A 23,581-nucleotide genomic window follows, 5' to 3' on the forward strand; every position below is an offset into this window, starting at 1 on the left:
AAGAGCGCGAAAATTATGCAGCATGTACAACGTCGCGTCTATTGCATACAAATGGCGTGTATTGAGCGTTTTAAAAAGCACACAAAAAACAGGTCAGGGGATTGACGCATATTCAGAGGCAGAGGCAATATTTTATCAAATCTATAAATAGTCACTTAAAAAATGGCAAGGTTTGTGTTAAAGAAATAACTGAAAGCTTTTATCGTAAATATTTACCAGAAAGAGATTGATAAAAACGGAATAAACGGGATTATCGGGTAATAAATAGAAACTTGAAAAATAGTAAGTATACAGTAATAGAGTCGGGTTGAAACGGATGTATTGGGGAATCGTTCGAGTCGGGATTTTACTATCTGTGCGGAAAAGTTTTAAAACAATTACACAATATAAAAAATATATTTTTTAATGACTGGGGGATTTTTTTTGAAGAGTCATAGCGCACCAAATGACGTCTTTTGACGCTGTTTTTCTTTGAGTTATAAGGCACCACAGAACGTGAATTGACACGTTAAATAAAAAAAATCAACGTAGGGAGGGGACACCCCTCCCGAACCCACCCCCGATCGGCCCCGGGGCGCCTGAAAAAATTCCTGGGGAAGGCACTTAAATGTCAGTCCGAATCAGTTTCTGTCAGTCCCACTGTCCGACTAAACTATAACAGCAAAACACAACAAAATAGAGTACCTTTTTGATGTTCATTGGTGTTGATCACATTAAAATACAATAAAAACATGTCCAAAGTCGAATAATTAAACAATTATTATATTAATAATAAGCCACATATAAACCAAAGATATTCTTTTTAGACTTCTTTTTTCTTTTTGTCAAACTGTTTTTTAGCCTGCACAGCTCTACAAATCTGTGTTCTTGAAAAGTTAGGGCGACATCCAATCAAGTTTGACTTAATTGCACACACCCATTCACACTACTTTGGATGACTTCAATTTCTGTTTATTAGCCGATTTCACAAGTTCTAAAACAACACCTATTGTTAAAATATTTTCTATTAGCTGAGGTGGTTGATTTCCAGGTTCAATTAAATTAATGTCTTTCACACCTTTTTCTTGATAGAAAGGCCCATGATAATTACCACCATCCATTCTTGTTGTCTGAAATAACACAAAACATATTGCTACAAACTTTTAACAACAAATCAACACATAAATATCCCTATGTCCGAAATTTAAAATATCCGAAATATAGTACATCAGGTGAAAAATCTAATTTTGATTTCAGAAATTGTTGGTGTGTAATCGTTTTATTGTTGGTGTGTAATGCCTGTTAAAACAAGTTTTCATAAATAATAATTTGTTAAACGTCTCAACTTGGCAAAATAAATATTATTTATGACAGTATGACCAATATTAGAATAAAGTACACAATTTCCACGAGGATTACACGGGGTCGCCATCATCAGTCTTATAAGTAACTGGCCACGATTTTGTTCGCGTAGGAGTACACCGTAATTACTGATTAGTTTGGAAGGTACAGCAACAACTGGACCCAAAACCACTGGTTCACAGAGCCCTGATTTAGACCGTTGTTTCTTTAAAGAACGGCTTCATTTAAAAGAGTGTTTAGTTTAATAAACTTGTTAAGGTGATAGAAACAGGACTTTGCAGGAAAACATTAACCACTTCGATTAATATTTGCACAATGTTTTCTAAAGTTTTCAGCATAATTGATTAATGTCCCAATTTGGATGAAAACGCCACTAATCTCCCCAATTTGGCCGGTACCAGCACCATTCCCAAAGTAGTAAGGAAAAACGCTGCACTAACAACACAAAAGACTGAATAGAGCAGTGGTAGTGTGTTCACTATTGCTTCCTTAGGACCAGGTTCCAATCAATTGGACAGCAATATTTTTTATTCAACTTTTTTCTTGCTATTATCATTAGTTTAGACTATAATAACGATCACAGATTTGTTAGTAAACATATTTAACAACATTCAAATCTGTGAACAAGACCCTTTAATTTTTTTATGCCCCCGGTAGAGTGGCATATAGCAGTTGAACTGTCCGTCAGTATGTCAGTGTGTCAGTATGTCAGTCAGTCTGTCCGTCCGTCAGAAAAAAACTTTAACATTGGCCATAACTTTTTTAATATTGAAGATAGCAACTTGATATTTGGCATGCATGTGTATCTCATGAAGCTGTACGTTTTGAGTGGTGGAAGTTCAAGGTCAAGGTCATCCTTCAAGGTCAAAGGTCCAAAAAAAATATATAAAAATTCAAAGCGGCGCAATATGGGGCGTTGTGTTTCTGCCGAACACATCTCTTGTTTAAATATATGCTTAATACCACATTTTTTTACTTAATATTTTGGGAATGGGACCAATGCCCTCTGGATTGGGAATAATTGTGTTGTTTGACAGAAATAAGTCATTAAGTGTTGTTGTTTTTTACAAATATAAATATTATGATCCCTGAAGGTTAGCAAGTGGCTATGAAAATAATAACAGTAGCAGGGTTTTTTATCTGATTTTGGGGAAAGGGCCTGGCCTTTTTTGAGGGGAAAAAAATCGCGCGAAACGTTGAATTTTGGGGGAAAAAATCCTGCGAAAAGCCGGATTTTGGGGAAAATAAGGAAAGTCTAAAATAATCAATTTAACATATTTTACTGTTTTTAAAACAAATTCAAGGCAACAAATAATTTAATTATGCAATATTTTTGTAGTTTCTACAGTGGATCAGGTTAACTTAAATATAAAAAGGACAAAAAAAAAAAATTATAATTTTTTTTTTTTTTTGAGGGGAAAATGAAATCTAGGGGAAAATTAACCAGCTGAGGGGAAAAAAATCCGAGGGGAAAGGGCCGATTTTCAGCGGGTCCCAAAGAAGGAAAAAAAACCCTGAGTAGTGAAAGCATTATTTTGAAAACGGACTGAAACTGTCATCCCAGATTAGCCTGTGCAGCATGAGTTTGCACAGGTACAACACTTTCGACCTTTAACTGGATTTTCGTTTAGAAGAAACCTCAAGCCTTTAACAGGAGAATAAAAACAAACAGAAAGTGTCGTCCCCGATAAGCATCAAGCCCTATTTTCCCAGAGTGCAACTTATATATTATAAATTTTATATGATTAATTGTATGACTATATAATATAGTATATATATATATATATATATATATATATATATATATATATATATATATATATATATATATATATATATACAGGGCTATCCCTGAGGCTCAAAATTTTCTTATGCCAAATTTACCTTAAAACATTAAAAAATACTGTCAATTTTGCTTTTGTATCGGGTTTTATGAAGAAAAAGTTGCAGCCAAATATAATTTTTTTAGCCAATTTTGCTACTTGTAGCCATTTTACAATTGTGGCAGCTTAAGACCTGATATAATATAACAGTTTTAACACAAAAAAACACTAAATTGCTGTAATACAGAGAAGAAATTGAAATTCTATAAGAAAATGTAGCTTGAAGATGAAATTGATTTGTTCAAACTAGGGCTATTTTATATTCATTTATCATATTTCACGGTTACAGTTTCAGAAGTTAGTCATACCCCATTTATTTATGCTTGCATCCCAAAAAAGGGTTATGAAGATGCTCGCAGGTGAGTTTCCCTATTAGAGTCAGTACATGGTGTCTTTGGAAGAGATGTCTAGAACACTACCCTAGTTGGAATCAAAATTGGTACCTCTTAACATCAAGGAGGTCTCCATATCTACTTTACCTCAGCAGAAGCGGTCTGTTTTTTACTGGATCATAGAGTTGCCCATGTTTTTAAACAATTTATTTTATCATATTTGTTAAAAACAATGACCATGAAATCACCATTTCAAGCTCTGCATTAAAGCTAGTACATTATATTTCCATTTCACCTAATGGTCTTCAGACTGGAAATAAAAACACTCATGGGAATTCAGCCAAGTAACAAGATTTTGTTATAGAGAATCATTTATATGCAATAATTATACAGTCATGAGCATTTATTGCAGGAGTGTTTAATTGCTTTCACTCACCTGGTAGTTGTTTGCACCAAGGAAACATAAACTGAGGCATGTTTTGTAAACAACTTTTTATAACATGCATTACCTGGATTTTTAAATGTAGGACTATTATCTTTAAGTTGTCAAGTAATGAAAGTCAACAAATACAGTTTAAAGAAGTTCACATTGTTTTATATACTTTAAAATATTTGAAACAACATAGTACGACACTGTAACAAGCTTTCAACATTTTTGGGGTAGCATATAATCGCCGCTTCGTCTGTCCTTGCGTGTGTCCGTCCGTTCGTGCACAATTTTTGTCCGGGCTATTTCTCAGCAATTAATGACTGGAATTCAATTAAACTTTATGGGAAGCTTTACTATCAAGAGTAGATGTGCATATTATCAGCCTGTTCTGGTCGGATGATTTTTCACAGAGTTATGGCCCTTTGAAATTTTCTATAAACTGTACTTATAGTGCAATTCTTGTCCGGGCTATTTCTCCCCAACTACTGACTGGAATTCAATGAAGCTTTATGGGAAGCTTAACTACCTTGAGGAGATGCGCATGTTATTTGTTGGTTCTGGTTAGATGATTTATTTAGAGAGTTATGGCCCTTTGAAATTTTTAAGTTGCTAAACCATCCATCGTATTATTTTGTTCAAAGTTATGCCCCTTAAGATGTATCCTTTTATCTGAATATATAATGCAATATTGTGACAAAAAACACTTTGGGGAGCATCACCCGTCTCCGACGGTTTCTTTTTTTATTGGTAAAGAAAGGACTCAATAGTCCAAGCATTATAGTTTCTACATGTACATCATGTATTTTCCAGGTAGATTATTCATGTGTTTATGATGATATCATCCTCATCTCAACTTCTCTCTCCTCCAAACACATTCCCTAAGCCTGCAAATAGTTACTCAACAGATTTACACTTGTGCTACCAAAAAACTAATGGAATGTTCAGGTAAATTACTGTTTCTAAACGGACTTGTTCACAGTTTGGCAAAATTAAACTTTTCAACAACGAAAATGTCAGAGATTAAAACAAGTATTATATTCAAACAGTAAAATGAACACAAAAATAAGGATTTGTGAAAAAGTATGTTTGTTTATTGATAATTGTCATATAAAATGCTGAAAATTATAAAGCATTTGTAAAGTTTTTCATCAATTAATGTGTGTTATCTACATACGGTTTTAAATACCATACACATTCAGGGGTGTGATTTTTCCTCTTTTCAGCTGATTTCCTCCCTTTCAATGTTGAACTTATTATGCTCCCCCAATATTTTTTGGGGAGAGCATATAGTCACCGCTTCGTCTGTCCGTGTGTGCGTCCGTCCGTGCGTAATTTTTGTCCGGGCTATTTCTCAGCATTAATGACCGGAATTCAATTAAACTTTATGGGAAGCTTCACTACCAAGAGGAGATGTTTATATTATCAGCCGGTTCTGGTCGGATGATTTTTCACAGAGTTATGGCTCTTTGAAATTTTCTATAAACTGTACATATAGTGCAATTCTTGTCTCCCCAACTACTGACTGTTATTTGTGGGTTCTGGTTAGATGATTTATTTAGAGAGTTATGGCCGTTTGAAATTTTTAAGTTGCTAAACCATCCATCGTATTATTTTGTCCAAAGTTATGCCCCTCAAGACGTTTCCTTTTATCTGAATATATAGTGCAATATTGTGAAAAAAACAAACTTTGGGGAGCATCACCTGTCTCTGACGGTTTCTTGTTTTACAAATAGTCGTAAACTTTGCTTGATCTATATAGAAACAAAGAATTTAGTGAAACTTGTAAGGGGGGTATGGTAGTTTCCTCCCCTGAAGTGGTTCTTAAATCCCACCCCTGATATTTGAAAATCCTGCCCAGTGTAATATCAGCTTATGCTTTAACCCTTTGAACGCTGGAACCTGATTTTGAAGGCCTTTGCAAACAGTTTGGATCCAGATGAGACGCCACAGAACGTGGCGTCTCAACAGGATCCAAACTGTTTGCTATTCTGATAGTTTTTTTTTTTTTAAATCGAAGAAAATGCTTATTTTATAAATTTAGCAGACAACATTTTAGCAGACGACAAATTTCCCAGTATGCAAAGGGTTAAAAGTCCTAGGTTTGATATAGATAACAGAGAAACAGTACTGCTTCAACCTTGACTCCTCATGACTCGCCAACTAGTGTAGCTGTGGTCAATAAGATTAAGTTGATAGAGCGTCGGGACCTTAATCTTAAACAACTACCTTTAGTTATGCGTAAAAATAGTAGAAGAACGCTACATCAATATTGCTTTTTCAAAATCAGAAAGCACAACTAATAGAACACTTGTAAGAATCATGTAAACATCATATCACGACATAGTGATGTCATTTGCAGTTAAGTTAGTTTTCTTTACATAATTATGTATTCAGTAGTAATGTTGATCATGGTTATAATACTTAAACATGAAAAATATCCTGATTTCATGCACTTGTCTTACTTAAATAAAAAATATACTCTTACAATGATAAAAGCAACTGGAAAAGTAATGCATAATACACTAAATAAAATGCTAAATTAAATTGCTATGTCACATTTTTATGCATTTAAGATTTTGTAACATGTCAGTTTGCAAAACTAACTTTTATCGTCTTCATTGGGTCTACAAATTTGCGTCATGCACCTGGTGACTTTATATAATGACAACTCATACAACGAGGATTGCTGATATAAAAGATTATTGTTAGTGTGAATTGAGCCACTTCATCTGGTAGTAAGATGTTGCATAACTGCTTTTTGACTGGTGCCCCTGTCCTCAGCCCTTATTGTGTACAGTGGCAGGGGACATAATAGTCCCCTATTATGGCTTGTCAAGAGGCTGACCACACCATTGTCTAGCATTGTCCAGTATTTTTAGATCTGATGTAAAATAAATAAGCCCTGCTCTGGGAAAATGGGGTTTAATGCATGTGCATGAAGTTTCATCCCAGATTGGTCTGTGAAGTCTACACAGGCTAATCAGGGATGACTCTTTCCACTTATATGGGTTTTTTCGTTTAAAGGAAGCCTATTTTTAGCAAACATCCAGTTAAGGGGGGTGATGTCCCTGATAAGCCTGTGCAAACTGCACGGACTAATCAGTGACAACACTATACCCACATGCATTGAGCCCATTTTGCAAGCTCAAATGTATTGTCATCATTACATTAAATATCCTGCATGTTCATTACTTAGAGATTTCTATTTCACACATAATTATAAGAAAACACATAACTCCCAAACTCAATCATTATTCAACATTTATCAACATTATCATACCCATATTACTGTAACTAAATATTATACAATCATGTATTGATTCACTTGTTTCTCTAACATTTTAGTGCAGAGTTTTAATGAGGCTATATAATTTGATACATGTAACTTAAAGTTTATGTATGCAATGGATATGTAAGATATTGTTGGGAAACCCTTAATGTAAAAGATAACACTGTCACAAGACTTCTATTTTAACCTCAACATCATGCAAACATTGTGGCATGATTTTGTTATTTCATGTAATAAACATTTATTTATAATGAAGGGAATATTACCTTCATCGATTTGTTAAAGAAATTACAGAAATATGTGTAAGTTTAATTATACTATTTTTTACTTAAAGGTCTTTTAATAAAAAACAAAAGATATTTTTTAATCTTCAATAGTGTATTTCAATAGCCCAATTTTTAGCTCAGCTGTTTTCTGAGAAAACGCGAGGTATTCTCATAGCCAGCTTGTTCTTTCGTGTCCAAAACCTTAACATTTTGTTAACCTTTTGAACATTGGCTTTCAAATCAAAGTGCTTCCACCCACAACTATGAACTTTGAAACTTCATATGTTCTACACACAACACCCATTTTTGGGTCACGAGGTCAAGGTCACAGTTGACTCTAATATAAAACTTTATCATAGGCTCTAAAATCAAAGTGCTTCCACCTACAACTTTGAAACTTCATATGTAGATGCACCTTGATGAATTCTACACACCACACCCATTTTTGGGTCACTATGTCAAAGGTTAAGGTCACTGTTACCTCTAATATAAAACTTAAACATAAACCTTAACATTGGCTCTGAAGCCAAGTGCTTCCAGTGTCACCTACAACTTTGAAACTTTATATGTAGATGCATCTTGATGAGTTCTACACGCAACACCCATTTTTGGGTCACTAGGTCAAAGGTCAACTTCACGGTGACCTCTAATATAAAACTTTAACATAGGCTCTTAAATCAAAGTGCTTCAACCTACAACTTTGAAACTTCATGTGTAGATGCACCTCAATGAGTTCTACATGCCACACCCATTTTTGGGCCACTAGGTTAAAGGTCATGGTCACTGTTACCTCTAATATAAAACTTTAACATAAACCTTAACATAGGCTCTGTAATCAAAGTGCCACCTACAACTTTGAAAATTCAAATGTAGATGCACCTTGATGAGTTCTACGCGCAGCACCCATTTTTGGGTCATTATGACAAAGGTCAAGGTCACTGTGACCTCTAATATAAAACTTTAACATAGGCTCTAAATTCAAAGTGCTTCCACTTACAACTTTGAAACTTCATATGTAGATGCACCTTGATGAGTTCTACATGTCACGCCCATTTTTGGGTCACTAGGTCAAAGACGAAGGTCACTGTGACCAACAAAAAATTCTTACAAACTTTCATTTACTCAAAACTGCACCTGCAGCCGAGCGTTGGCACCCATTATGCGGTGCTCTTGTTTTTGAAAATTCCTGACTTTTCTTTGACAATTTAAAAAAACATATTTCGTAAAGAAAAAACTTAACATTTTTACGAAAATCATAACAAGGTACCTTGATTTTTATATGCATAAATGCCTGTTATTATCTACATGTATAAATACATGTATTTAATTCAGATTAATTTATGCATACATTATTAATACCCCATGCATTTACCTGTAATTGGATTGACCCACAAAGGGAAATTAAGAATGTTGGTATATGTTTCAATTAGACAATAAGTAGGTCTGATAGGACAATTGTGCAGATCTGTTTTTATCACAATATTTAGAAATGAGTCTTTAAATACAACAATATTAAATACTGAACAAGTTACATTTATACTGTTCAATTTATGCGCTGTTGCCTTTTGTGTAATTGCTGTAATAATGTCAGGTACTATTTTACAATGTGTTTGCTCAACTCAGAGTCAACTGATTCATTTACATGTATTATACAGGATATTTGATGTGTTGGTATTGAATCATGAATACATGAATTGATGTAGTTTTTATTTGGTAAAACTGCATAAGTCACAGTGATTGATCATAAATTTTGGATGAATGTGTACATTTATATCAACTGATAACAATAAACAGACAATGACATATTGTTCATGTGTATAAGCAGAACAAAATATAATTCAAAACAAAAGTAGACGTTTGACCGACTTGCAATCCAAAAAAATCAAATTTTTTAACTCTTAAGGTGAAATTTTTTTAAACTGTGTTTAACTCACCGTGAACGGTCCATCATTATTGCCTGTCTTTAGTCTTTTTGCTTTAATATACAATGATCAGACTGCTATATGAGTACCAATATGTGATTGAATTAAATTGATACAAGAATAGCCTGTAATATAACATAATGGCATCATTATAATTTAAACTCATAAAGCTGGTGCAAGAATAGTACCAAATATGATGGAATTCATAAGTGTCAGGGGAATAATGTTTTGAATTTATGAACTATTGGCGATTGATTTATTAGTAGTTTGGTATTCATATAACAATTTACAGTACATAAACACAAACAATTTTTAGCTCGGCTGTTTTCGGAGAAAACCTGAGGTATTGTCATAGCCAGCTCGTTGTGTCGGCCGTCCGTGTCAAGGTTTTTAATGTTTTTTAACATTGGCTCTAAAATCAAAGTCCTTCCACCTACAACTTTGAAACTTCATATGTAGATGCACCTTGATGAGTTCTACACGCCACACCCATTTTTGGGTCAAAGGTTAAGGTCACTGTGACCTCTAAAACATAACAAAAAATCTGACAAACTTTCGCAGCCGAGCGTGGCACCCGTTATGCGTAGCTCTTTTTATAATTTTATTTTAATTAATCCTTTTAAGTGGACTGCCCACGCTAATCCCGAATGACACTTTACGCGCTTGCATTTAGCCCAGTTTCCCCAGAAAGAAGCTCATGTATAAGCTGATGTATACCATTTCTTCTCTGCCCAGTGTCCAGCCAGGAAATCAATAGGTCTACTGGTCACCTCTGGTCACTGACTCCTCAATGTGAGGTTCAATGAACAGTGGAGGTCTGTACACTGGAAGGTTGTGCAACTTTATTCACTGACTTCAGTGCATGGTTACATAGCACACAGCCTCATGTGTCTGTTTATAATTAAACAGACTCTGGTTGTGCAACTTTTTCAGGTACCCGTTGATAGACTCATGCAGGGGTGCTTACATATTGTGGTGTATTTTCTTATTTAATGAATGGAATTATTTGGGTAAGTAAAATAATGGTTTTATATAATCATCATTGACTGATTTGTGTGTTACAAGAATTACATTGTAAATTCTTCTTGTGATATTCAATTACATATACCTAGATGATAAGGACTAGTTTACAATACCAACAATTTCAAATTTCTCATTTGATTGTTTCAAATTTAACAGTAGATTAATTTTTTCTCTTGCGCAAGATCTGTAAAATGTTTTTTGTTAACAGTGGTTTTTTTGGATGAAATATTTTGCGTTATTCGGCCCCATTCCCCCATCTTTAGAGTATATATTTTTCCCCCAAATATTTTTAAAATTCCCCTCTCGGAAGTGTTATTCAATTTTAATCAATACCTCATTTAAATACGTCTTTCGTTACGAATTTACTACAATTTTCCTGAACTGCATCCGCATGTTTATTTTATTTTAGCCTTTACCGCAAAACAAACGTAGTTCACTATCATGTGTTTCGCTTTACGACATCTACCGCAAACCATACGTATTCCAACATGTTGCACAACAACAAAACCTATCGTAAAAAAATTGACAAATCTGTTTTAACTTAAAAATAAATTGATATTCTTTTCAAACAAGTGCAACTTAAAAGTCTAGTCTTCTTCAAATGCCGGCAGTGAAACGCCAGAAACGTCCGGTCAAGAGAGTGTTGAAAGACTGTTTAGTTTGCTCAACATGCTTTTCACGCCACAGAGAAACAGGCTTGGGGAAGCTACACTGAAGTCCCTGATCAGACTTTGTCTGCACACGGAGAGACTTGGTGAAGAGGATGTCACCAGAATAATTGATAAATTCGCTGAAAAGCCCAGAAATGTTGAACTTTGAACATGAACATAACATGTAAATGTATAAAAGAGTTCGAATTATGTTTTTCTCCCTCTGTATGGTGAATTATAGTGTTAAAACTTGATTTTGTACTGTTACTAGCTAAGCATAGAAATTTCCCCCTTTTCCCCTTTTACGCGCGAATTTTCCCCCTCTCAGGGGACTCGACCCCCTTCCCCCAAAACTGAAAAAAAACACTGGTTAAGCACAAGGTTTATTGCTGTTTAAACAGAAAATTCACTCATCGGGATTGGCGATTGTTAATTGTTTAATGAATTTTATTACACAATAAACTGTTAGGAATAAGTTCATACTTCGTACTTATTCAATACAATTATTCAATATCACAGAAAAAAGCAAAGTTTTTTATGCCCCCGGTAGGGTGGCATATAGCAGTTGAACTGTCCATCAGTCCGTCTGTCAGTCTGTGTGTCCTTCCGAAAACTTTAACATTGGCCATAACTTTTGCAATATTGAAGATAGCAAATTTGGCATGCATGTGTATATCATGAAGCTGCAAATTTTGAGTGGTGAAAGGTCAAGCTCATCCTTCAAGGTCCAAAGTAAAAAAATACAATCCAAGGGAAGAAATAAGCTTTAAAAGGGAGATAATTTCTAAACCTGCCAAATGATATATTGATATTTTATTTCAAAGCGGCGCAATAGGGGGCATTGTGTTTCTGACAAACACATCTCTTGTTTTACATATATATAGACTATTGCAGTCTATCTTTATATGAAAATAAATAAAAATATATATTGTTAGTCAGAACTTTTTTACTTGCTTTGGGGACAAGGCCTGGTCATCCATTTTGGAAAAAAAGTATCAACTCAACTTACAAAGGCTGATTAAGAAGAATACATTTTTTATTCCCAAGAGATTTTTGCAAAACTTTGTTAATAGATTCTTTAACAAACAAGGAAAAAACTTGCTGTTGACAATTAGTGTATCTTGAGCTCAGGTGAGGTATTCAGAGCCATGATGGCCGTCTTGTTTTTGCTTTTGTGATCAAGCGGAGTTGCAGTATATCTGTGCAGGATTACTCGGCTTGCATACATTGTATTTATTTGTACCACTTATACTTGTGTATATGCAACAGAATTATATGTCAGAACTTAGTCTGGTCAATGCCTGACTGTGGTCAGTGACCCTCACGCAGTACTAATGGAAAGCTTTAGCATCTATACTGTACAATGTAAGATATCAACTTTGACAACTATGGCCATGATTATTGGATATTTATGCTCTACTTGCGGTAGTATGTAACTGTAACTTATTGTCAATTCTGTATTGAAATAGTGCAGATCATTTATGTATAACTATACATAAATGATCTGCACTATTTCAATACTTAATTGACAACTTGTCAAGAAATATCAAAGATGTATTGGTTTGTGTTGGTGAAAGGAAATTAGTTATATCGGTGATATTTATGAGATCAAAGCTAGGTGATGTTTTTTTACTAAGCTTAATCAGATACACATCAAATACAAGGTGCCTTACCAGTTTTGTGACTTATTTCTCTTTATTAGATATTTTCCATATATATATCCATTATAGAGAAAAGACAGAAATAATATGTGAACATAACACTGATTGGGTAACTGCCAAATTTTGAATCATCCATGTTACCTATTTCAAATTTTAATATGCGTGTTCTCTGAACAGACCTGTTCTAGTGGTTAATAAAGGTGTCTTTATTGCACTGCTGAAGCCTAAATTAAAAAATACACCATGTTATAAAGCCTATTAAACACTCAAAATCAAAGAAAATTGTGTAAAGTATTTCTTCTCTGTAGTAGTTACAAAATGCTTGTTTGTATTTATTTGTGACAATTATTTCCATGTTAATTTCCAGCGAATATATCTATTCAGATGACACATGAACACCAAAATTGTACCATGTTAGTGTTCATGTGTCGTATGAATGGATATTGTTGCGGGAAATTAAAATGGAATTAAATATGCAAAACAATAATAAAAACAAGCATTTTGTATCTACAAACATCTATTTTACCAGACCACATCTGGCGTTAAAATTTTGGCATTTGCCATATTGAGGAAAAATTATTTTTAATTGTTTAGCTTTATTTTACGAAATATGGTTCGAAATTTTTGTTAATTTTGAGTAGTAATGTTACTTTAAGGTAAACTAAAGAAACTTAAGCAATATAAAGAAAAGACAAGCGTTCTTGAGTTATCATCCGGAAACTACCTGGTGGATGGACCGACCGACAGACCGACCAACAGACCGACCGACATGTGCAAAGCAATATACCCCCTCTTCTTCGAAGGGGGGCATAAAAAAAGATATCAAGATGGGGATCAACAATACTTATCTGTTGTAAAATATATGCAAGTGCAAAGATTGCAATTGGACCTGGGAGTAATTTTAAATATACAAAGGCATCCACAAACCATATGTACATGTATGAGAGGGTTGAGTGTGACACTGTTCTTTCTGCTGAGCCTTTTTATTTTTGATAAATGAGTTTCTCTCTGAACCCTCAGTTTATGATTGTTGCTAATCATTTTTCTGCATCTCTATTATCTGAACAAAAAGCCCAAGCAGAATAAGATTGTTGTTTACTTTACGCTTCACAAAATAAATGACTTTACGCTTCACAAAATAGATGATCAATACAATTTATTGTAATGTAGAGGAATTTTAATTGTGAGTTGCAATGCATGCATTCAATTTTTCACATTTGTTTGTATTTTTATATGGGGGGTATATAGTTTTCGCACTGTCCGTCAGTCTGTCAGTCAGTTACACTTTATGTGTCCGCTCTCTAATTCAAATAGTTTTCATCCGATCTTTACCAAACTTGGTCAGAAGTTGTATCTAGACAATAATGTAGGTCAAGTTCAAATATGGGTAAAAAACTGGGTCACGGGGTCACTTAGTGCATTTCAATAACTTCTATTAAAGCATTTATTGGTAGCATATGTCATCCTATGGAGACAGCTCTTGTTTACAAATATGATAATAATTCCATTTATTGGGTCAGGCCTCATGATGAAAATTTGCCCAGGATATAAAAGGGAAATTACGAAGATTGAGAAAGTTAAAAACCTGAGTTAGACAGGTACACCAAAGTTGAAAACAGTTATGGTTTCCTCTACATAATGCTTAAGTTAATGATTTTTAATGGGATTCCAGTTTGACTAAAATCATATGATACCTGTTTATTGATCATGTCACTACACATGATTGCTGATTGTTTATCTTCTAGTAGTTACAGAGAGTGGTATTGGAGTAAATAGTTCCATTTAAACTAGTGAGTCATAGTTTATTTGTCATGATATGATTGTTTTATTTTGAAATACATGTAACATGTTTATAACAATATTGTGTATTGAAACAGATGACACCTGCATTCCATTCTGTGTTATGAACATAAGTGTTCAATAGGTTCAATAGGTGCTATCTTGAGCATAAACATACTGTTTGCCTATCTTTTAAGATTGTTTACAGATTATTTATATTTGTTCTTATACATTGCTCAGTATATAATGAAGAGCAGAGTGATATATTACAAGTTGACTTTATGACTTCAGTGCTGATTGTTTAAAAGCTTACTTGAACTTCAGGTTGGTAATTATTAAGACTGAAATGAAAATGTATTATTATAAAATTAACAGTTAATTATCATTTTCAGTAAGAAAAAGGTTCAATTGTTCAGAAATGTTTTGTGTGCTATCATGTGTAATAATTGATGTAGAGAAAACTGCCTTTTGTACACACAGAGGCTTGTTTGAGTTTAACAAAATGCCATTCCGACTATCCAATGCTCCAGTCCTAAAGTTTAATCATAATGATTGTTACTATGAAGACAAAAGGAAAAACAAACATGTTACAAGTGTGTTAAAACAGTTTATTTACTTTATTTAAGTTCATGAGTTAACAGGTCTATATGATAACAATAGAAAATCACAACAACTCATATTAGTTACTTATTTATTGCATTTTTTCATAAAATTGCAGGGCAAGTACATATTTCAGCAGGGCAAGTAAACATTCTTAGCTACTCGCCCTGCAGGGCAAGTTGCTGAAAAGAAATTTGCCGACCCCTGGAAATTACCTGACATGACTCTGTGATCCTGTAAATACCATGTGGATATGACCTTACACGGCTCTGTGATTCTGTAAATACCATGTTGATATGATCTGACATGTGTCTGTGATCCTGTAAATACCATGTGGATATGACCTGACATGACTCTGTGATCCTGTAAATACCAAGTGGATTTTACCAGACATGACTCTGTGATCCAGTAAATACCACGTGGATATGACCTGACCTGAGTCAGTGATCCTGTGAATACCAAGTGGATTTTACCAGACATGACTCTGTGATTCAGTAAATACCACGTGGATATGACCTGACCTGAGTCAGTGATTGTAAATACCAAGTGGATATGACCAGACATGACTATGTGATCCTGTAAATACCAAGTGGATATGACCAGACATGACTATGCGATTCTGTAAATACCATGTGGATATGACCTGACCTGAGTCAGTGATTGTAAATACCAAGTGGATATGACCAGACATGACTATGTGATCCTGTAAATACCAAGTGGATATGACCAGACATGACTATGTGATTCTGTAAATACCATGTGGATATGACCTGACCTGAGTCAGTGATTGTAAATACCAAGTGGATATGGCCAGACATGACTATGTGATCCTGTAAATAACATGTGGATGTGACCAGACATGACTATGTGGTTCTGTAAATACCATTTGGATATGACCTTACATGACTCTGTGATCATGTAAATACCAAGTGGTTATATAAGCCTTTACATGACTCTGTGATCCTGTAAGTTATCATGTGGATATGACCTCACCTGACATGAATCTGTGATCCAGTAAATACCATGGATATATAACATTACCTTGTGATTTCCGACCTACCATTTGAATATTATCATGTGGATATAAACTGACATGACCCTGTACCCTGTAATTACCATCTCTATAGTACATCCAAAGATACCTGCATGGTCTTGTATGACCTGACGTGTTGATGAGACATTTATATGGGGTGTAGCTTTCTTTGCATAGGATTCAAGATTCACAGTAACATTGATGTATGTGCACAGAAAATTCTGTAGAAGTACACCTTTAATGTATCTCTTCTTTAAGTGAATATGCAATGAGGAAACAGAGCTACTTTACAGTCACAGTTAATTATCACATGTTTCATAATTTTTCAGACATTGAAGAAGAATTCCTGAATACTTTGGCACCTCAACAAAATAAATATACCAAGTCTTAATGCAGCTATGCAACTGAAGGTTGTTGAGGTTAATTTGTTTTTTGTTTTGCCTCCTGAAGTAGTTTAGCACTGGTTATTATGCCTCTATTTTTATTTGGCAAGCTTATTTTCTCCTATTCCTCTGCTCCATACAAGAATAACAGTTTATAATGCTTTGTTGAACAAATTGTATTATGATGCAGCTTATTGGCAGTGTGTGTATTTAGTTTAGATCAAACTTGTTGAGTTTTTGCCTTTGAGAATTCAACTAAGGGACAAATTTAGGCACCTTAAAGATAAAATGGTTTCTGTTCAGCATTCAATCAACTCTTCACTTATTTTATACCCCTCATTACACCATGCCAATTATCATTAATCAGAAACAAGTCTCATTTCACGCTTTTGGGGACAACATTTACAAATACAAACACACACACATAAGTGTTAATGTGTTATTGATGTATTAAAATGAGTTTAATTAATATATTTAAAACTTAATCCATATGCTATTTATCTAATAACTAGTAAGCCTCATTACTGCTGAAATAATTTCTATAATAGAGACTTAAATGGATGGTGGATTTCAAAAGGCTGCATTTCATTTGTAATAAGACATGTGTATAAAACCTACATTTTTCTTCTTTGTCATTGATTGTAAATTATGATGGTACTTTTAACATACTTTTTTTTCCTGTACAGGTGTATCAATTAAAACTTCAATTGTAAAAAACCCAGAAATGTTCAGAATCTTTTTACTTCCTTGTAAATTTTAAGCAATTCAACATTAAATCAATTTTATATTTTGTTACAAATATTTGCTTTGAATTAAAAATTCATTTAAAATCTCATTTTACAGCAGAGATAACAAATAAGACCTGTAAAGGAGCCACATATGTATTGCCAATGCTAGGTTACCTCTTCCCAATTGATCATTTTTAACCAGGTTTTTAACCAGGTTTTCCGAAGGAAAAAACTGGTTATTAGATTGGCGAATGCGGGCGGGCTGGCTGGCTGGCTGGCTGGCTGGCTGGCTGGCTGGCTGGCTGGCTGGCGGGCGGGCTGGCGGGCGGACGGAACAAGCTTGTCCGGGCCATAACTATGTCGTTCATTGTCAGATTTTAAAATCATTTGGCACATTTGTTCACCATCATTGGACGGTGTGTCGCGCGAAATAATTACGTCGATATCTCCAAGGTCAAGGTCACACTTTGAGTTCAAAGGTCAAAAATGGCCATAAATGAGCTTGTCCTGGCCATAACTATGTCATTCATTGTGAGATTTTAAAATCATTTGGCACATTTGTTCACCATCATGGGACGGTGTGTCGCACGAAAGAATCACGTCAATATCTCCAATGTCAAGGTCGCCACGACTAAAAATAGATTTTTTTTAAAAACAAACTTACAAAGGGGGTTAATTTTGTTTGTTCATTTCAAAAGTTCAGTTTGAGTTTTCTCCCTTTATCAGATTTTTTTTTTCACAATGAAAACCTGGTTTGTGACAATTTTGTCCCTTGTTGAGTATTGTTTTAAGGTAGGGCACCCCTAATGGGTACATATCCAAATATAATTAACCAGGTTTTCCGAAGGAAAAAACTGGTTATTAGATTGGCGAATGCGGACAGGCTGGCTGGCTGGCTGGCTGGCTGGCGGGCTTGCGGGCTGGCGGGCGGGCGGAACAAGCTTGTCCGGGCCATAACTTTGTCGTTCATTGTGAGATTTTAAAATCATTTGGCACATTTGTTAACCATCATTAGACGGTGTGTCGCGCGAAAAAATTACGTCAATATCTCCAAGGTCAAGGTCACACTTTGAGTTCAAAGGTAAAAAATAGCCATAAATGAGCTTGTCTGGGCTATAACTATGTCATTCATTATGAGATTTTAAAATCATTTGGCACATTTGTTCACCATCATGGGACGGTGTGTAGCAGGAAAGAATCACGTCAATATCTCCAATGTCAAGGTCGCCACGACTAAAAATATATTTATTTTAAAACAAACTTACAAAGGGGGTTAATTTTGTTTGTTCATTTCAAAAGTTCAGTTTGAGTTGTCTCCCTTTATCAGATTTTTTTTCACAATGAAAACCTGGTTTTGTGACAATTTTGTCCCTTGTTTAATTAATTGTTTTCCTAATCAGCATCATTTCACTGAACTACATGCAAATTTGTAGGTAGGCTTTCCATGCTTTTAAAAAAAATATACCGATTTTTTCAAAACCACCCTCACGCTCTGCTTTTGTCCAGTTTATTTTCACCCCTGGGGTATATAAAAGTTCCATAATTCATTCAAATTTCCAAATATGGGCATGCAGTTGGTGTGTACAGATGCAGTAAAGGTGTTTAAAGTTTAAACAAGATGAAATAAGTATTCTTTTACAGACAAATATATTTTACAAATTTTTATCTATGGAATAGCGCCATGGAATGTAAGTGATTTCAGCCAAGTAAAAATTGGGTCGGTTAAAAACAAAGTGTCATAAAATTCAAAATAGTATCATTTAAGTTATATTTTAAACTTAGTTTTTATAGAAACACTATATACAGCAAAAATACCAAGAAATAGACAGATTTAACATTTACTTTTTGAAATAAAAATAAAAATGCAACATGCATCATTCGTATTTTCAGCAGTACATGTAAATTACCCATTTTAGCCATAACGTTGTTTTCATTTTAAAAATTGAAGGATTTGCATACAATTTTCAACATATTTAACAATAAACATAGCTTATATGCTATATTAAATCAAATTACGTAAGAAAAGAAATAAAACGCATCCCAAAAAGTATGCAATGCAGGGCAACAGATAAGGATTGTTTATCATTTTTATGATTTTTATTTTACAGAAAACGAAATGAAATAAAAAATCGATCGTACAATAAACGATAACGAAATTGGAAAACTAATTGCAATAGATTCTTTGTCGTTTTATTTTACCGATTCCCTTCATACTGTGTTTGATTTGAATTAGTATATTGTAACCTTTAGTGCGGTCATAATATTAGTGACAAGTTTGTATGAACACCGGTTGAGAATGGTGTCTACATAAAAAATTCTTCCTTCGAAAAAAGTATGCGAACATGTCGACATCTTGTTCTAAACGCGGACATGCTAAGAAAATGCCATTAGCGGCGTGCTGCCTAATATGTCAGGGGTCTCGCCAGTGGGCGAAGTGGGCGATTTCTTAGCCAAATTAATCTTAACTTTGCACATTAATTTCATGAAGGCGAAGTGACTTCTCCTCCTTTTAATGATTAACTTTGTGCCAGAAATTGACCAATTTGATGTGGAGCATTGGACACAGGAGGATTCCCAGCCATAAGTTGCCCCATTTACAGGTCATGAAAAGTTGAACATTCAAAAGAACAGTCTGGAGCTATTACACTTCTTGAAATTGTTATTAGATGATGCCTTGATCAATTGCCTTGAGCTGACTATCAGACCAATAACTATGCTTCAGCAATGTTAAATGGCCCATTAATACAATACTAAGGAATAATCAAATGGGAAGATCATTGTAACCTAGCACTGGCAATAAATACGGGGCTCATTTTCAGGTCAGATTTGGAATCTCTGCTTTAAAATGAGATTTTAAATGAATTTTAAAATTTAAAACAAATATTTGTAACAAAATATGAATTTGATTTAATGTTGAATTGCTTAAAATTAACAAGGAAGTAAAAAGATTCTGAACAATATTGGCTTGTTACAATTGAAGTTTATTTGATAACAGGAAAAAAAAAATACAATCATAATCAATAATCAATAAGAAATAAGAAAAATGTCGGTTTTGTACACTTAACATGTATTATTTTATAAAACAAGTGAAGAGTTGATTGAAAGCTGAACAGAAACCACTCATCCATTAAGTTGCTGCAAAATATACGTAAAACTAAGATCTATGACGCAAATGTACCATTTCTCCCAAAGATGTTACTAATTCTCCCTATTTTGGCTTAAGGGAGAAGTGGCATCTCCCTAAATGTTGAGCCTAGCTAGACCCCTGTATGTTTCAATTTGTAACGCGAAACAAACCGTCAGGTAAAGACGTTGTAAAGAGTGCTTTAAAGCTAAAAAGGTGTGCTCTGAGACTGAAACACAGGAATGTTAAAAAACAGAACTCATTATCATACATGCCTTGTCAATAGACAATTAAATGAATGTATTCATATAAACAAGCAAGCAAACATTGACAAATTGAATACATAATGACTTTAGTTAATTTATTGCAATAAGAATTGCTACAAATTGTCACCACCGAAAATTAAAGAGCTCATCTCATCCAGAAATAAAGGTAAGTTTTTTATCAACTGTAAAAAACTTTTTGACAAATTTATTTGAGGGAAAAAACTAATTGTTTCAAAAAAGCTTGCAGTGAAAACTAATTGACATGAAATCTTATCTGTTGCCCTGGCGATGTCGGCAGGATTCGAACCTGCGCGGGACCCAGGGGAAATGAAGGCCATATGACCATGGTTAAACCATGGTCAAATGACTATGGTATGACCATGGTAGACCACGTTTTGTTAAATGGCACCACAGTCTTTGACCAAGGTCATCATGACCATGGTTGACCATGGCACAATAGCATGGTTGACCATGGACAACCATGGTCAAATACCAGGGTTGACCATGGCACAATACCATGGTCGACCATTGATAAATACTATGGTCGACCATGGGTGACCATGGACAAAGACCGTGGTGCCATTTAACAAAATGTGGTTGGCCATGGTCAAATGACCATGGTCTACCATGGTAGACCATGGCCATATGACCATGGTCTACCAAGGTAGACCATAGTTATGTGGCCTTCTTTTTGTAAAACGGCACCACGGTCTTAAGTGGTTTCGATGGAAAAAGGCTGATGATAACTGCTGGAATTTCTGCTGGAATTTCCTGGAGAATTACAGGAAAAAGGTCAGGCAAGCCTGATAGTTCTTTTTTTTAAACCAAAACTAGAAATTAAAGGCAGTTTTACTTTAATAATTAACTTTTTGGCATTGAACACTTGTGTTGAAAGGCTCATAGTCCTTAAGGGATGTGTCCATGGTCATTGAATTACTGAAAGAACTTAAAGATAAAATTCAACATTGTAATAAAATCATTAGAATAGCTGACAGTCTTCATTGGCATGTTTGCCAACAGTTAATGAGTATGAAATGATTGGTTATGTTTCTGATTCTGTTGATGACAAAAACATTCATAAAGCAGAGGAAAGAGTGATATAATGTAGCAAAATTGGGAAACATAAGTAAACACAGTACCAAAGAAGTTGAAATGGAACCAATGGCTGATCAGTTAAGCCGGTAATTTATTAAAGACTTACATTTTCAAATATAACATAAACCATGTGGCATCACATTTTCAAATATAACATAAACCATGTGGCATTATTCAGCTTGCTTCTGTTTCAACTTCTTGTGCACACAATATTCTTCCTTTGTAAAAAAGGCAATGCAACCCAGGCGAAGTGATGACCATGGTAGACCATGGTCACCATGGTTTTTGATGGTTGTCCATGGTATTTGTTTGTCATTTACATAAAATATGCAATCATGTTAATTGTTCTTGGAAAGAAAGTTTTAAGGACATTTCATTTCAACAACAGTATAAAACACAGTATTATGTGAAGTTGGAACAAGACATCAATTTGGGAATAAATTGTGTTTTTATCGAAAGTACATAATATGCAGTTTTAAATGTTGTATTTATTTAGTTTTGACAAATTATAATGAACACAGATACTTGCATATATAATATCATCATTTAAATTTATTTTACTGGCTAACTGGATTTTTTTATTGATTTAAAAAACAAACTCATGAAATGAAACTGTGTCCAAGAGGGGCATTAAAAATACAGTTAAAATTATGAAAATACAATCACTGTTAATGAAAAAGACATGGAAAATTGGTTATTAAGCTTGTAGTGTAGATAAAATATTACAAAAATAAATTTGGATCATGAAATAAATAGTTTTGTTTGAGAAAATAATGAAATTAATAGTTTTGTTTGAGAAAATCACCAAAATGATATCAATTGCCAGTTTGATGTCTTATTCCAAATTCACATAATACAGTGTTTTAAGATGATATCAAGAACACAAACATGTACAACAATTAACATTATTGCATAATTTTATGTTAATGAACATTAAACACCATGGGAACACTAAAAATAAAATAAAAGTACATTTGTTGATCATGGTCCATGTTTTAATTTACCATGGCCAACCATGGTCTATGATCTTTTGTCACCATTGCCTACCATGGTCCATATTTTGTGTGACCATGTCCAACCATGGTCTGTCTTTTGTCACCATTGCCAACCATGGTTAACCTTGGTCACCATTGCCGACCATGGTCCATGTTTTTTGTGACCATGGTCAAACATGGCCCTGATCATGTTTCACCATGGTTTTTGATGGCTGACAATTACCATGGTCATTCATCAAAAACCAGGGTGACCATGGTCTACCATGGTCATTGTTTCGCCTGGGGAAGATCCTAAAAGATTTCTAGTCCATCGCCTTTACCACTCGGCCACGACAACTTCACATCAGTGCAACCTTAAATTAGATATCCATAAGTAAACAGGTAAAAAGGCTCGTCGATCTTTGAAGAAATTGTGAAATCGTATTTTCAGATGATAATTGGATCAAAGTCAATATTTATAGTGAAAATAATGTATTCTAAATGAATTATGTAAACACATATCAAAATTGAAGTTTGAAAAAAAAAAATGCATCTCTCAGAAATAACCGATCATTGAAGATCGGCAATGATTGTAAAATAAATCGTGGGAAATCATTAGAGGTGTGCTACCTTAATGGGCCATTTTACTTTGCTGAATCATAGTTATTGGTAGCCAGCACAAGGATATTAATTAAGGCAGTGACATTTATTAACAATTCAAAGAAGTGTAATTACAAAATGCGGATAGTGTCATTTAAAATCTCGCCCTTCTTTCATCAAGGGCAACACACGATACACGATA

At 34.3% G+C, this 23,581-nt stretch overlaps 1 protein-coding gene across 5 annotated transcripts in view; it reads left to right on the forward strand.

Moving 5' to 3' along the window:
• LOC127854487 (tumor necrosis factor receptor superfamily member 11A-like) overlaps window positions 1-23,581 on the forward strand; it is a 48,443-nt gene that overhangs the window by 2,696 nt on the left and 22,166 nt on the right. Inside the window, exons 1-2 of one of the 5 annotated variants that reach the window (XM_052389544.1) lie at window positions 14,807-14,900; window positions 15,295-16,628. The exons of 1 other annotated variant lie outside the window; for it this stretch is intronic. In XM_052389544.1, the coding sequence (XP_052245504.1) occupies window positions 16,608-16,628 (21 nt within the window). In that variant the 5' untranslated portion in view covers window positions 14,807-14,900; window positions 15,295-16,607. Of the gene's footprint in view, window positions 1-14,505; window positions 14,588-14,806; window positions 14,901-15,294; window positions 16,629-23,581 lie in introns of those variants that run through there. 3 more of the 5 variants (XM_052389545.1, XM_052389546.1, XM_052389552.1) reach the window with 3 other exon arrangements.

The sequence above is a fragment of the Dreissena polymorpha genome, chromosome 13, assembly GCF_020536995.1.
Source record: "Dreissena polymorpha isolate Duluth1 chromosome 13, UMN_Dpol_1.0, whole genome shotgun sequence".
Classification (NCBI taxonomy): Eukaryota; Metazoa; Mollusca; class Bivalvia; order Myida; family Dreissenidae; genus Dreissena; species Dreissena polymorpha.